The sequence below is a fragment of the Mesoplodon mirus genome, assembly GCF_964341445.2.
Source record: "Mesoplodon mirus genome assembly, chromosome: 3".
NCBI classification, from domain to species: domain Eukaryota; kingdom Metazoa; phylum Chordata; class Mammalia; order Artiodactyla; family Ziphiidae; genus Mesoplodon; species Mesoplodon mirus.
Genome location: NC_138978.1, coordinates 77,186,065 through 77,200,853, shown reverse-complemented (window position 1 = coordinate 77,200,853; position 14,789 = coordinate 77,186,065). Strand labels below are relative to the sequence as shown.

At 36.3% G+C, this 14,789-nt stretch overlaps 1 protein-coding gene across 4 annotated transcripts in view; it reads left to right on the top strand.

Annotated features, from left to right (window-relative positions):
• TTLL7 (tubulin tyrosine ligase like 7) overlaps nt 1-14,789 on the top strand; it is a 155,475-nt gene that overhangs the window by 96,845 nt on the left and 43,841 nt on the right. For all 4 annotated transcript variants that reach the window (XR_014293258.1, XM_082611963.1, XM_082611962.1 and 1 more), the window contains exons 11-14: nt 5,024-5,171; nt 5,255-5,328; nt 6,416-6,551; nt 10,805-10,891. Coding sequence is in view for 3 of the 4 variants with exons in the window: in XM_082611963.1 (XP_082468089.1) it covers nt 5,024-5,171; nt 5,255-5,328; nt 6,416-6,551; nt 10,805-10,891 (445 nt within the window). In the remaining variant the exon portion in view is untranslated. The remainder of the gene's footprint in view (nt 1-5,023; nt 5,172-5,254; nt 5,329-6,415; nt 6,552-10,804; nt 10,892-14,789) is intronic.

Here is a 14,789-nt window from a genome sequence, read left to right as displayed (position 1 = left end):
GCTTTTGTGTCAGTACCATATTGTCTTGATTACTGTAGTTTTGTAGTATAGTCTGAAGTCAGGGAGTCTGATTCCTCCAGCTCTGTTTTTTTTCCCTCAAGGTTGCTTTGGCTCTTCAGGGTCTGTTGCGTCTCCATACAAATCTTAAGACTTTTTTGTTCTAGTTCTGTAAAAAATGCCATGGGGAATTTGATAGGTATTGTATTGAATCTGTAGATTGCTTTGGGTAGCATAGTCAGTTTCACAATAATGATTCTTCCAATCCAAGAATATGGCCTTTATAATGTTGAGGTAGTTTCCCTCTATACCCACTTTCTGGACAGTTTTTATCATAAATGGGTCTTGAATTTTGTCAAAAGCTTTTTCTGCATCTATTGAGATTATCATAGGGTTTTTATTCTTCAGTTTGTTAATATGGTGTATCACATTGATTGATTTGTGTATATTGAAGAATCCTTGCATCCCTGGGACACATCCCACTTCCTTATGGTGTATGATCCTTTTAATGTGTTGTTGGATTCTGATTGCTAGTATTTTGTTGAGGATTTTTGCATCTATTTTCATCAGTGATATTGGTCTGTAATTTTCTTTTTTTGTAGTACCTTTGTCTGGTTCTGGTATCAGGGTGATGGTGGCCTCATAGAATGAGTTTGGGAGTGTTCCTTCCTCTGCAGTTTTTTGGAAGAGTTTGAGAAGGATGAGTGTCAGCTCTTCTCTAAATGTTTGATAGAATTCACCTGTGAAGCCATCTGGACCTGGACTTTTGTTTGTTGGAAGATTTTTTTTTTTCGGTATGTGGGCCTCTCACTGTTGTGGCCTCTCCCATTGCAGAGCACAGGCTCCGGACATGCAGGCTCAGCAGCCATGGCTCACGGGCCCAGCTGCTCTGCAGCATGTGGGATCTTCCCATACCGGGGCACGAACCCGTGTCCCCTGCATTGGCAGGCGGACTCTCAACCACTGTGCCACCAGGGAAGCCCTGTTGGAAGATTTTTAATCACAGTTTCAATTTCAGTGCTTGTGATTTGTCTGTTCATATTTTCTATTTCTTCCTGGTTCATTTTCAAAGGTTGTGGTTTTCTAAGAATTTGTCCATTTCTTCCAGGTTGTTCATTTTATTGGCGAAGAGTTGATTGTAGTAGTCTCTTATGAGGCTTTGTATTTCCATGGTGTCTGTTGTAACTTCTCTTTTTTCATTTCTAATTTTATTGATTTGAGTCCTCTCCCTCTTTTTCTTGATAAGTCTGGCTAAAGGTTTATCAATTTGTTTATCTTCTCAAAGAACCAGCCTTTAGTTTTATTGATTTTTGCTATTATTTTCTTTGTTTCTATTTTATTGTTTTCTTCTCTGATCTTTACGATTTCTTTTCTTCTAGTAAATTTGGGTTTTATTTGTTCTTCTTTCTGTCGTTCCTTTAGGTGTAAGGTTAGATAGCTTATTTGAGATTTTTCTTGTTTCCTGAGGTATGATTGTATTGCTATAAACTTCCCTCTTAGGACTGCTTTTCCTGCATCGAATAGGTTTGGGTCATTGTGTTTTCATTGTCATTTGTGTCTAGGTATTTTTTGATTTCCTCTTTGATTTCTTCAGTGATCTCTTGGTTATTTAGTAACATATTGTGTAGCCTCCATGTGTTTGTGCTTTTTAAGTTTTTTTCCCCTGTAATTTATTTCTAATCTCATAACATTGTGGTCAGAAAAGATGCTTGATATGATTTCAGTTTTCTTAAACTTACTGAGACTTGATTTGTGACCCAAGATGTGATCTATCTTGGAGAATATTCCGTGTGCACTTGGGAAGAAAGTGTAGTCTGCTGATTTTGGATGGAATGTCCTATAAATATCAATTAAATCTATCTGGTCTATTATGTCATTTAAAGCTTGTGTTTCCTTATTAATTTTCTGTCTGGATGACCTGTTCGTTGGTGTAAGTGAGGTGTTCATGTCCCCCACTATTACTATGTTACTGTCGATTTCCTCTTTTATAGCTGTTAGCAGTTGCCTTATGTATCGTGCTCCTATGTTGGGTACATATATATTTATAATTCTTATGTCTTCTTTTTGGATTGATCCCTTGATCATTATGTAGTGTCCTTCCTTGTCTCTTGTAACATTTTTTATTTTAAAATCTATTTTATCTGATATGAGTATTGCTATTCCAGCTTTCTTTTGATTTCCATTTGCATGGAAATCCATTTCCATCCCCTCACTTTCAGTCTGTATGTGTCCCTAGGTCTGAAGTGGGTCTCTTGTAGACAGCATATATATGGGTCTTGTTTTTGTAACCATTCAGTGAGCCTGTGTCTTTTGGTGGGAGCATTTAATCCATTCACATTTAAGGTAATTATCCATATGTATGTTCCTGTGACCATTTTCTCAATTGTTTTGGGTTTGTTTTTGTAAGTCCTTTTTCTTCTCTTGTGTTTCCCACTTAGAGAAGTTCCTTTAGCATTTGTTGTAGAGCTGGTTTGGTGGTGCTGAATTCTCTTAGCTTTTGCTTGTCTGTAAAGCTTTTGATTTCTCCATTGAATCTGAATGAGATGCTTGCTGGATAGAGTAATCTTGGTTGTAGTTTCTTCCCTTTCATCACTTTAAATATATCATGCCACTCCCTTCTGGCTTGTAGAGTTTCTGCTGAGAAATCAGCTAGTTCCGTGGTATGTTATTTGTCATTTTTCCCTTGTTACTTTTAATAATTTTCTTTGTCTTTAATTTTTGTCAGTTTGCTTACTCTGTGTCTCAGTGTGTTTCTCCTTGGGGTTATCCTGCCTGGTATTCTCTGCACTTCCTGGACTTTGGTGGCTATTTCCTTTCCCATGTTAGGAAGTTTTCGACTATAATGTTTTCCAATATTTTCTTGGGTCCTTTCCCTCTCTCTTCTCCTTCTGGGACCCCTACAATATGAATGTTGGTGTTTTTATTGTTGTCCCAGAGGTCTCTTAGGCTGTCTTCATTTCTTTTAATTCTTTTTTCTTTATTCTGTTCCACAACAGTGAATTCCACCATTCTGTCTTCCAGGTCACTTATCCATTCTTCTGCCTCAGTTATTCTGCTATTGATTCCTTCTAGTGTATTTTTCATTTGTAGTGTATTTCATTTGTTCTTTAATTCTTCTAGGTGTTTGTTCTTTACTTCTTCTAGGTCTTTGTTGAACATTTCTTGCCTCTCCTCGAACTTTGCCTCCATTCTTTTTCCAAGGTCCTGGATCATCTTCACTATCATTATTCTGAATTATTTTCCTGGAAGGTTGCCTATCTCCACTTCATATAGTTGTTTTTCTGGGGTTTTATCTTATTCCTTCATCTGGTACATAGTCCTCTGCCTTTTCTTTTTGTCTGTCTTTCTGTGAATGTGGTTTCCTTTCCACAGGCTGCAGGATTGTAGTTCTTCTTGCTTCTGCTGCCAAGGCATAACGTTTAAAACCTGCAAATATAATTATTCCCTTCTCCTTTTAAAACTCACTCTCTCCCCTCCCTCATTGCCTGAAATTCAATTTGAGACTCAGTAACCTAGTATTAAAGCTAGAAGGCTTTAATTAGCTGAGTTTCCTGCATTCACCCATAGCTCCAGACATTCTAAATGACTTACAATTTCCTGGACATGTTTATCCCTTTTCTCAAATTATTCCTTCTATCCTGTTCACTTGTTGAACTCCTGCCACTCAAACTGTAATGTTGTTATGAAAGATAATAGATCAGTTTCCTAACACCCTTGCAAGTTCAAGTTGTGAGGTGGTGCATACTTGAGGCAAAATAACACTCTCTATTATCTAGGGCCTTGGCCCAGTATTCTCAGTGCAATCCCTTATTGAATAGAATGGGACCACCTGTAAACTTAAGCGTGTCTTTTACCTCTCCACACTAGAAACTGGCCAGATGGCCTCCTTGTACCCTTTCCTTTGGTTTACACCTTCATCTGAGCCCTACCAGGCTAATGACATTGCAAGGCATGGAAATGTAAACTCAAGAATAAGGACTCTATTTTTTGCTATGGTTGAGGGAAAAATTGGATTTGCCTTTCCTTTTTTCTCTAGAGTCCAACCTGTTCCTGCTAGATCTTTAAGATTGTTATATAAGAGTGTAAGTCGGAGGGAGAGAGAAGAGACCTCAGGCTTATCTGATCATACCAGCTACATGGGAGGGAAGAGAGAGAATACAATTTCAGAGGAAAGCACTCTTTCCTGGAATTTAGAATCAGTCATTTAGAATGTCTGGAGTTATGGGTGAATGCAGGAAACTCAGCTAATTAAAGCCTTCTAGCTTTAATACTAGGTTACTGAGTCTCAAATTGAATTTCAGGCAATGAGGGAGGGGAGAGAGTGAGTTTTAAAAGGAGAAGGGAATAATTATATTTGCAGGTTTTAAACGTTATGCCTTGGCAGCAGAAGCAAGAAGAACTACAATCCTGCAGCCTGTGGAAAGGAAACCACATTCACAGAAAGACAGACAAAAAGAAAACAGGAATTTTCTAATAAAAATCATACCGCTATGAGTAAATTTGCATTGTTGGGCAAAAATGAGAAGGACTATGCAGATGCTTTCAATTCAGCAATGACTGTTAGGCTGAGATTTCAATCTGAATTGAAAATATGCTGAAGAGTGGTCAGTATAAGTGAGAATGCTTAAATATAAAGGGCATTGGTTGAAGGAAGAGAAAGGAAACAACATTTATTAAGGACCTATTAATGTTACCCCATTTTAATCTTTATAAGAACTCTAGGAGGGAAATGATATTGTTAGCATGTAATGGATGGGAAAACAGACCCAGCAGTTAATTGACCTAAGGTTGTATTGCTAGTAAGTTGCTATACTGTCTCCATTTTATCTTGTTACCTTCAGAACTTCTATTTACTGTATGGAGATCCATATTTGATGAATGACTAGGTGAATATAACCTGTGAATATATAAATTTAATAAAAACTGATTCTTATCCCCACTGGGTCCCCTCTTCTGCTGATTCTCACAGGGATAAGGTTAGAGCTTATTTGAATTCTTGAATATGCTCTTGTGTTCTATATTTTAGGACCAGTGATAAAAGGAGAAACTTGGCTAAACAAAAAGCTGAGGCTCAAAGAAGGCTTTATGGTCAAAATTCAATCAAAAGGCTTTTACCGGGTTCCTCAGACTCAGAACAGCAGAGACATCAGTTGGAGAGGCGGAAAGAAGAGTTGGTATGAAAAATTTAACAATGTACCTGCAATTTGAATTGCATAATTCACGTCAGGTTTTATTTGTAAAATTTCTTCATTTCTAGAAGGAGAGACTTGCTCAGGTACGGAAGCAGATCTCAAAAGAAGAACATGAAAATCGACACATGGGGAATTACAGGTAACTGTGCTTTTGTTTTTTAATAGATTGAAGAAGTGAAGTGTCAAAACAGAAGTGCCTGCATTTTTTAACTTTTAAGCTTATTTTAAGCACTGTTTATTTCATTCTGAGAAAGTGCTTTTTGTTTAATTTATTTCCAGAAAGAAAAGATAGCAAGTAGATGGTTCAGACTTGGGGAGAGCTTCTGGGGGGGTTGTATGAAGTCTTTTCCGGCTGATGTTATCATGTGACCTTATTTAATTATAATATACTATTTTGAAAAAGTCAGATTTCAGGTCTCTTAGTACTCTTTCTGTCAGTTCAGAGTGGTTGCTGTACTTTGTTTTAAGTTCAAATATATCAGGAACCAGGCAAATAGTGAAAATGTTTGGAGGAGGCAGGTATGAGACAATAGAAAGGGGTTTGGACTGTACAGAACTGGACCTCCTCCACAGTATCACCTTTAACAGGAGAAAAGGGGACCCCCTAAGCTCTTTGTGTTCTTGGAAAGACAACCCCTCCTCCCAAGCTTTGACACTGACTCAGCAGAATTAGGAGGATTTGACGTCATAGAGCTTCCCGCATTCCTGGTAAGATGTTCTTTCCAGCCTTAACACTATCAACAGTGATGATGAGAACACATTCCTCTCACCCTACGTCTACCTAATCTCTCCACCAGAGAGACAAATTCCACCACCCCTCAAAAGATCATTAGGATTAATCCCTACATTCTTGTATACATCAATAATTACACTGAGTCTATAACTTCTCAAATTATCCCTCATCACCTAAATTCTCTCCAGTAAAGTTCTATATTTCTCAATATGCCCAATTGCGATTCTTCTTCAACCACCTCCCCCTGACCAAACCTTTATACTGTGCCTTCTGGAACTGCATTGTTTAATGATAATTCTCTAGATAAACTTCAATTTGTATTGGTAACAAATGAAAATGTATGGATTTCTTGTAACTATATTCATCTTTATTTCTAGCACCTAGTAAAGTGACTGACAGAGTAGATGGTCAAGAATTATCTATGTAGTTGACCTTAACTCTTGTGCAATGATAGCTTTTTTTAAACAAGCTGGTTTATCTGATTTTATTGTAGGCGAATTTATCCTCCTGAAGATAAAACACTACTTGAAAAGTATGAAAATTTGTTGGCTGTTGCCTTTCAGACCTTCCTTTCAGGAAGAGCAGCTTCATTCCAGCGAGAGATGAATAATCCATTGAAAAGGATGAAGGTAAAGGAATGAATGTTTATAAAGAAAAAAAAGAATAAAGCCACACAATATGTCTTTATAAACAACCCATCTTAGTTCCACATATAAAAACATTTTACTTTTAAGATGCACGTTCCTTCCATTTTAACAGTTGGGAATGTTTCATAACCAACCAAATGATTTCATAAATAAGATGTTTTTTAACAAGACAAGTTAAGCAGTAGAGAATGTTGATATTATGTTGTAATCTATTGTAATAAATGTTTTATTACAGAGTTATGTATACATAACTGAATAAAAAAATAGATTGAAATAACCTAGTGGTTTGTGATGTTCTCATTGTTTGAGAATGAGATATACCTATGAGTTACATAGTTAACAATATAGTTAACTATGTAACTATATTGTTACATAGTTAGATTGTAACTAACGTTATACAATAATTTTTTCCTGATACTGCATAGACCTGGCATATGAGAAGTAATTGAAACACACACACAGAGTAATCTATTTGCCTTACTAAAAGGTCTGTTAGTTATCTTTTGCAGTATAATAAGCCATTGCATTTATTTGCTCATTATTCCGCAGTCTTGGCTGGGCTCAGTTGAGTGGTTCTTCTGCTGAGCTAGCTTGGAGTGAATCATATATTTGCATTTATCAACTCAACTGGGGATGGAAATCCAAGAAGGCTTCACTCCTGTGTCTGGTGCATCAGATGAGATAGCTGGAACATCTGGGGAGCAGGCTGGGTGTCTCTTTCTCTCTACATGACCATGTAAGGAGGGTAACTGGATCTCTTAATACGATAGCTCAGGGTTCCAAAATGGAGCATTTCAAGAGGACAAGCCCAGAGTGCAGGGACTAATCTAGCCTCTGCTAGCATCATGCTTGCTAATGTTCCATTGGACAAATAAGTTTTTATTTGTTGTCTAAACAGTCAGTGGTCTTTAATATTTTTCTAAGTATTCATATTTACTCACATACTTACCCTTTCTTGTGTTCTTCATTCCATCACACAGACCTATTAAAATTGTCTATATTTTATATTACTGGAAATCTCCCTAGAGTGTGATACCTCCAGTATCTTGGATACCCTGTTATACTGAGTGATTCAAAAATCATGATAAAGTTTATTATAGATAGATTTTGCTATGGTCTTTTCACTAAAATTCTGCAACAGGAGGATATAAAGCCATTTTCAAGCTGGCTAGGCCTAAGGGACAGAAGCAGAGGAATACTGTATACCCCAATGCTCTTTTCCTTTAAATTTCCCTCTTTTGACATATGCAAGTATTTCCACCATTAGAATTATGTTCTGTGGTCTTTTTGTTTTTCCTGACCCAGACAGTGAGAGACCTTTGTTCATTTTCCTCTACCTGTTCTATAATGTCATTTCTCTCTCCTCTGGATGCAGCCTCTGTTCCATCTTCCCATCACTCTGCTCCTAGAAATCCTAAAGATTCTGGAGCCAGATAGACCTACATTCAAATTCCAGCTCCCCCACATGTTAATTTTGTAAACTTACATTAAACTATTTGATCAATCAGATCACTAAAATAGTAGTATTAAAATTATACTTGACAGGTTGTGAAAATAAAATTGAGGTTAATTAGTCTGTTTAAAGTACCTTGGCACATAATAAATAGGCTTCAAGTCTCATTTTGATTCTTCAAAATCTAGTTTTAATGTCACCACTTTGCCTGCCCCCTTCCATTGATCTGGGAGCCTCTTCTTATATAACACTCACACAGTCTTCATTACTGTTGTTTTATAATGAGTGTCAAAACTAGGTAGTGTGAGTCCTCAAATTTATTCTTTTTAAAACTCTTCTGGCTTTTCTAGGTCCTTTTATGCTTTCATACAAATTTTAGAATCAGTTTGATTCTAAATTTTGATTAATTTTTTTAATTACAAAAAAAGGCTGCTGGGATTTTAATTCGGACTGAGGAATCTACAGAACAATTTCTGGGGAATTAACAATACTGAGTCTTCCGATCCACCGATCCATTAATATGTCATATCTTTCCATGTACTTGGATCTTTAATAACTCTGCTCAGTTGGTAGTTTTCAGTTTATAGTTTTTGCACATCTTTCTTTAAATTTATTTTTAAGTATTTGATGTTTGTGCTGCTGTTGCTGGTAATATTGTTTGTAAATTTTTTTATTTTTAATTTGTTGCCAGGATGTAAACACCTGATTATTTTTGTATATTACCCTTATATCTAGCATTTTTATATATTGCATTTTTACTAACTGCATTTCAAATTATTTTTTGATTTTTATTTTGGTTACTTAGAAGTTTGTTGCTTAATTTCCATACATTTAAAAAGCTCTAGTTTTATTTTTGGTAAAGTTTCTAGTTTAGTTTATTGGTGTTAGAAAACATATTCTGATTTCAGTCTTGTAAAATAAATTGAGACTTGCTTTAACTCAATATGGTACTTATATTAGTGAATGTCCAAGTCTACTTGAAAATAATGTGTACACTACAGGTGATGGTTATAGAGTTTTATTTGTTTTTTTTATATTTATTTATTTCATTAATTAATTTTTTTGGCTGCGGTGGGTCTTAGTTGCAGCACGTGGGTCTTCATTGAGGCATGTGGGATCTTTCGTTGCAGCGCGGGTTCTTTGTTGCAGTGCGTGAGCTTCTCTCTAGTTCTGGTTTTCCATCCATGCCTCTATCCTCCTATTCTACTACATACTCAACTAAAATTGCTATTGGAAAGACCCAGCAGGCGAAGAGAACCAGCTCTGTGGGGCTCTTCTAGATGTCTCAGTAGCCCATGTGACCTTTGAAAACTCCATTGGATTCTATTTACCCCCACAGAATCTCTCTATTGTAGACCTAATCTCTGCTCATCTGCGTCCAGACCTGACAAATGAACATAAAGTAGAAAGTGGCCACTTATCTCTGCTCCCCTAGGGAGAACTTTTCCCTCTCTGGTATAATTCTTTTTACACTACTTTTATCCACAGCTTTCTAATGTCTTAAAATATATGATTATTTAGTTTATCATCTTTTTTTAGCTCTTATGATGAAAATGCTGTCTATATGACCTTCTTTCTCCTAAGCAGAAGCAGAACTCCTTACTTTTTTTTTTTTTTTTTCTTTTTGCGGTATGCGGGCCTCTCACTGTTGTGGCCTCCCCCGTTGCGGAGCACAGGCTCCGGATGCGCAGGCCCAGCAGCCATGGCTCACGGGCCCAGCTGCTCCGCGGCATATGGGATCCTCCCAGACCGGGGCACGAACCCGTATCCCCTGCATCGGCAGGCGGACTCTCAACCACTGCGCCACCAGGGAGGCCCAGAACTCCTTACTTTTTAACTGTCTTGTGCTGCTGTCTTTGGAATCCTTTGTAGGATTATTGTTTAATCAAACTTTATGTTAAGAGTCTTTTGATATTTTAATAGCTAAATCTTAGATTGGGATGAAGAGTAACCTATTTTACAGATTTCCATTGCTCAGTGAGATTTCTAGTTTCTCTAAAACCCTTTTTTTAAAAAAAGAAACACAGATATAAATCATAAATATATAAATGAAGTTGTGATATTTTTATAGGTTGAATAAATAACTCAATGAAAGCAGTTAACTCTACTTCATTTAGTAAAGCTGTTGTACTCCTATTGCTCTGGTTTGCTCAACATCCACTTGGGTGTATGTTTTTATAACTTTACCCTTTGACTTCAAAGTGACTCTAGAAGAGCATGAGAAAAGGTGTTAGGCCTATAGGGTGAAAACCTTTCATAAAGTTCTAAAGATACTCGTGTGCAAGAGTTAAAAATTTAAAAGTTTCATTAAATTGTGCCTATTACCTAAATACTAACATTAGATTGTTCTAAATGAAACTATTAGGCCAATCATCAGTGTTCTGTCTGCAGTCGTAATATTATTTTGCACTAATTGATACAGCAATGATTGATGAAATTGCGGTCTGGAAAAATTAGAGTGAACTTTTAGAAATTTTAAAGTGTCCAATAGGCTAATTTATTGAAATATTGTATTCTAAGATTTTAATAGTATACTAGAACATAAGGATATATTTGTTTATGATAATCAATACATAATAGATTTCAGCTAAGTATTATTTTTATTGCCAGGTTTTAGTGAAAGTTTCTTTAAGAGGGTTTGCCATGACCCTTTATTTCTCATTTGATCTGAGCAATCTTTGTTAAATACTTTTCGGAATCCTTGTTGTACACAAGATTAATAATCTTTTAATTAATTCTGGAATCCATTAGTGATCACGATTTTAATTAAATATTTTTTAAGGAGGAAGATATTTTGGATCTTCTGGAACAATGTGAAATTGATGACGAAAAGTTGATGGGCAAAACTGCCAAGTCTCGAGGACCAAAGGTGCAGTACCTTTATCTTCCTTAATATCAGAGTAGACTCTACTAAGGACAGTTGATTTTCCCTTCGTATTTCTCACTGTGAGAATGACTGATGCCACTTTCAAGGAACTCTGTGGACTGTGTTTCCAGTGAAGATAGAATTGGGAAGATAATGCTTTCTTATACTCAGGAGAAGCTTTGTTTTGTTTTGATAGTTTTCCTCATTTTCTGACTCTTTCCCTCATCTAGTGAAAGCCCTGTGAGTCAGGGCCAAGCAGCACCTAGAACTGGTACCCTCATTCTATACTCAGTATTATGTTTTCCTATCTCCAAACATATAATTATCAGAGACGTGTAGCATTATAGATCAGGCAAATCATGACTCCAGAGATCCCAATGGGGAGCCCCATCTTTTGATGGCACGGTAATATTGAAATTTTGTAAGGAAAAATAGTTACAGTTTCTAGGAAGACATAGAAAGCTGTCATGCTGGCAAAAATAGACAGGTAATTTGCTTTACCTTCATCTGCTCTGTGGTGATGACATCCATCCACATGTTCTTTTGTTATATGTCAAAGTCCTTGCTAGTAGAGTAGGAAAGAGTTGAATTTGTAAAGTCTTGGAAAGTTTTTTCATTCTGCTTTTTTTCACTTTACATTTCAGCAATACTGAACTATTACTATGTCTTCACATACATCATTCTCTGTCATGCTTTCATGCTTTTTCTATACACCTGGAAGGCTTGCCTATTAAAAGAATAATTGATTCATTGCTTGATTGACTAGAGACCCCCCTCCTAATCCAGATGAACCATTGCTGCTTTTGTGAAATCTTCCCTCATTCTCCTAGTTGGACTTAGATCTTCTGTCCCCTCCTTCTATTGCTGTACCACAAGTGACACTTTTATAGAGCAGCTGTCACAAATAATTGTTTGCATGCTTGCCTTAGTATGAGCTTGTAAGTTCCTTGAGGATAGGGGGTATATTTCATCTTTACATGTCTAGCACCTAGCACAGCATCTGGCACTTAGCAGGTTCTCAAAACCATTAATTAAATTTGTTGAATGTGTCCACAAGGACCTCACTGACTAGTGGAAGGGCAGATAGGTGAACCAAAAACCAGGGTATATTGTGGCAAGTACTGTAATTAAGGGAGTGGGAAGTGCTACAGCAACATAGAAAAGAAAGGGATTGGTAGATTATGGATGGCTTCATAAAGGCAGTGCCATTTGAATTGAACATTAAAGGCAAAGACATGGAGGTATGATGCTGCCTAGGGTGTTGGAGAAGTGACAAGGAATTTGGTATGACTCAGGTGGAAGATTCTTGGAGAGTAAATTGGTGCAAGATGAACCTGGTAAAAGATACATATCTGATGAAGACCAGAGACCTTGAATGTCAGGCACTGTTCTTCTGAATTATGTATTCTATATCAAAGAACTGTAGAAGATGTTGATAATTCCTTTGGAACAAAATTTTTTTAGAGTATCTGTAAAAGTGAATACCTTCATGAGTTATTGCTTCATTTTGGAAAACATCGGAAAGTCTCTAAACTTTGTATATTAATTATTTAGCAATTTGGCAAACCAGATATGAGGCAACCTGGGGGCACAATATTCATGGCAGATTGGCAAATGCAAAGGCTCTAAGTCAGTCTTCTACGGTCTTATATTTTCCTTTGCTTCATCAAATAAGGCTTATCATCCAAATAAAAATAAAACCTCCTAGAGGGCAGAATTCACACTGTGTATTTTTCAACCCCTCTTATTCCAGGCAAATAGTAGGAACTAACAATGTATTCATTGAAATGAAATGAATTGGTTAGTTCCTATAATTATTAACACCAGAAATATTTTGAAGTGTTGAAAACTGCATAATCAGTCTGAAGTAAAAGTATTTTTATAACTTCTAACCTTAGGTATACTGAGGGTCTAGAGTGAGCCAAACTTCAAAGCAGCCTTTCCTGTTTAGAGGGTTGTTATCACATGTCAAACACTGATTTCCAGTGTCTTTACTGGTAGAATAATTGAAGGTTATCAAGGTTAAATTAAACTTGGGAGAAATAACTTTTCACTTATTTGAGAATCTAAGAAGTATTAATTAGCTATGTAAATAATATCACATAAAGTATTAGTATTGTTCTTCAGCCAAGTGCTAGGTACTTGGTATTTGTTTTATTATTCTTTATGCCATTTATATATATTTTAATATATGAGCCAGTTCATAATACAATTGGACATAAAAATAAATGGTATGGTTTGCGTCAGAATTCAACGCCGGTTTACAAATTCCAGTTTGTAGTTACGGCACTGTTTGGAGTTTATGTTGCTGTGACTTCTTATTACTTATTGCTTTAACAGTGTATTGGTTAACAAATCCCAAATGCGTATATGACACAAAGGTTCAACTATCCGTTTCCCTTTGTGATTCTTTATAGGATCGAGTAACTCATTATGTAGTCAAGCTCCTTAAGAAACTTTAAAGCTGTTTGCCTACTTGAAGGAAGGCACTACTAGCAAGCCTGATTGTGCCACTGTTTCTTCTGGGTATGCTAGACTTCTGAAGAAACATCCTTCCTCTAGAATTCATATTCCCTAAGACTATCAAAATGTTTGATGATTGTGTTACTGGTAAATGTTTTTATGCATATCTCTTTGAACATTGTTAGTGCTCAGTAAATATTAGACTATCAAAAGGAGAACATATTTTTAAACACAAGTTGGTACCTTAGTGTATTAAACTACTTCCCTGCTTTGGTTATTTTTCATCCTTTGCTAAGACAGTAACTTTAAGAACATGATGCTTTGGCTTACTATGTATTCCAGGCACTTTGTGAAATGCTAGTTCTTTCTTTATCTTTCATCCTACATACTGTTACATGAGAGGATATACCTTATTTCAGTGAAATCTCAGGGTAACCAAGGATTTCATTATGGTATATGCTAACATCAAAGCATTTTTGTTTGAATTAACAGAGAACAAGAAACTAGTATACAACTGCAGGAACCTCCCGCAGGAGGAATAAGAGACATGTGGCATGTGTAATTGTCTCTTAAAATGACTAAGTTACAAAACTGTCGTGCTCTTGGTTGTACACATTCTTTCTGAAGTGAAGATGTCCCACTTTCCTTATCTTTTATTCCTTCAGCTGGCATCATTGGAAACACATTGATTGGGAGATTCAGAGACAAGTGATTCTGATGGAGATATTGGAACATGATAGCCTGCCGTTTTAAATCTTTACAGATTTACCGTTCTACATGGCACTTATCCTCTAAAAAATTTATGCCATACTGATTTTTACATTATATCCCTTTATGAAAATGTAGTGTGGGCAATGGAAAGTAATGTTGCTCCATTATGGCCAGATCCTATGTAACAGAGGTAGGAATCCTCCAAGAAAAGCTGTGAGTTGGTGCATGGCCAATTTGGAAAGTGGATAATTAACTAAAAAATTTTATTTCTAAAAATGTCCAAAGAGAAATTAGACATGTGAGGAATACCTTGCTTCTTGTTGCATATTATCTGAGGGTATCATAGGTTCATAGGCTCTGTTTTAAGATGTGGCCTACTTTATTGATAGTGGATTATTTTACTTATAGTGGTTTATCTGGCTGCTGCTTCCTTATTTTATTTTACTTTTGCCTTTCTTGCCCCTCCTTCCCCTCCTTCTCTCCTCTCTCTCTCTCTCTCTCAAGTGAACACACACACACAAATACACATTTTTTGAGTGATTTTGAACATTAGGGATACAACAGAGGTATACCTCTGAGTCTTAATGAGTAATGAGTAATCATTCTGCATGGAATGAAGAAAAGCTATGTTTGCTTTTTATGTTTTTATCTCAAATGTTTTTTTCTTTATTTTGTTATGCTTTGTGGATATTTTGGTCCTTTATTTGAATCGTGCATAAACAGCATT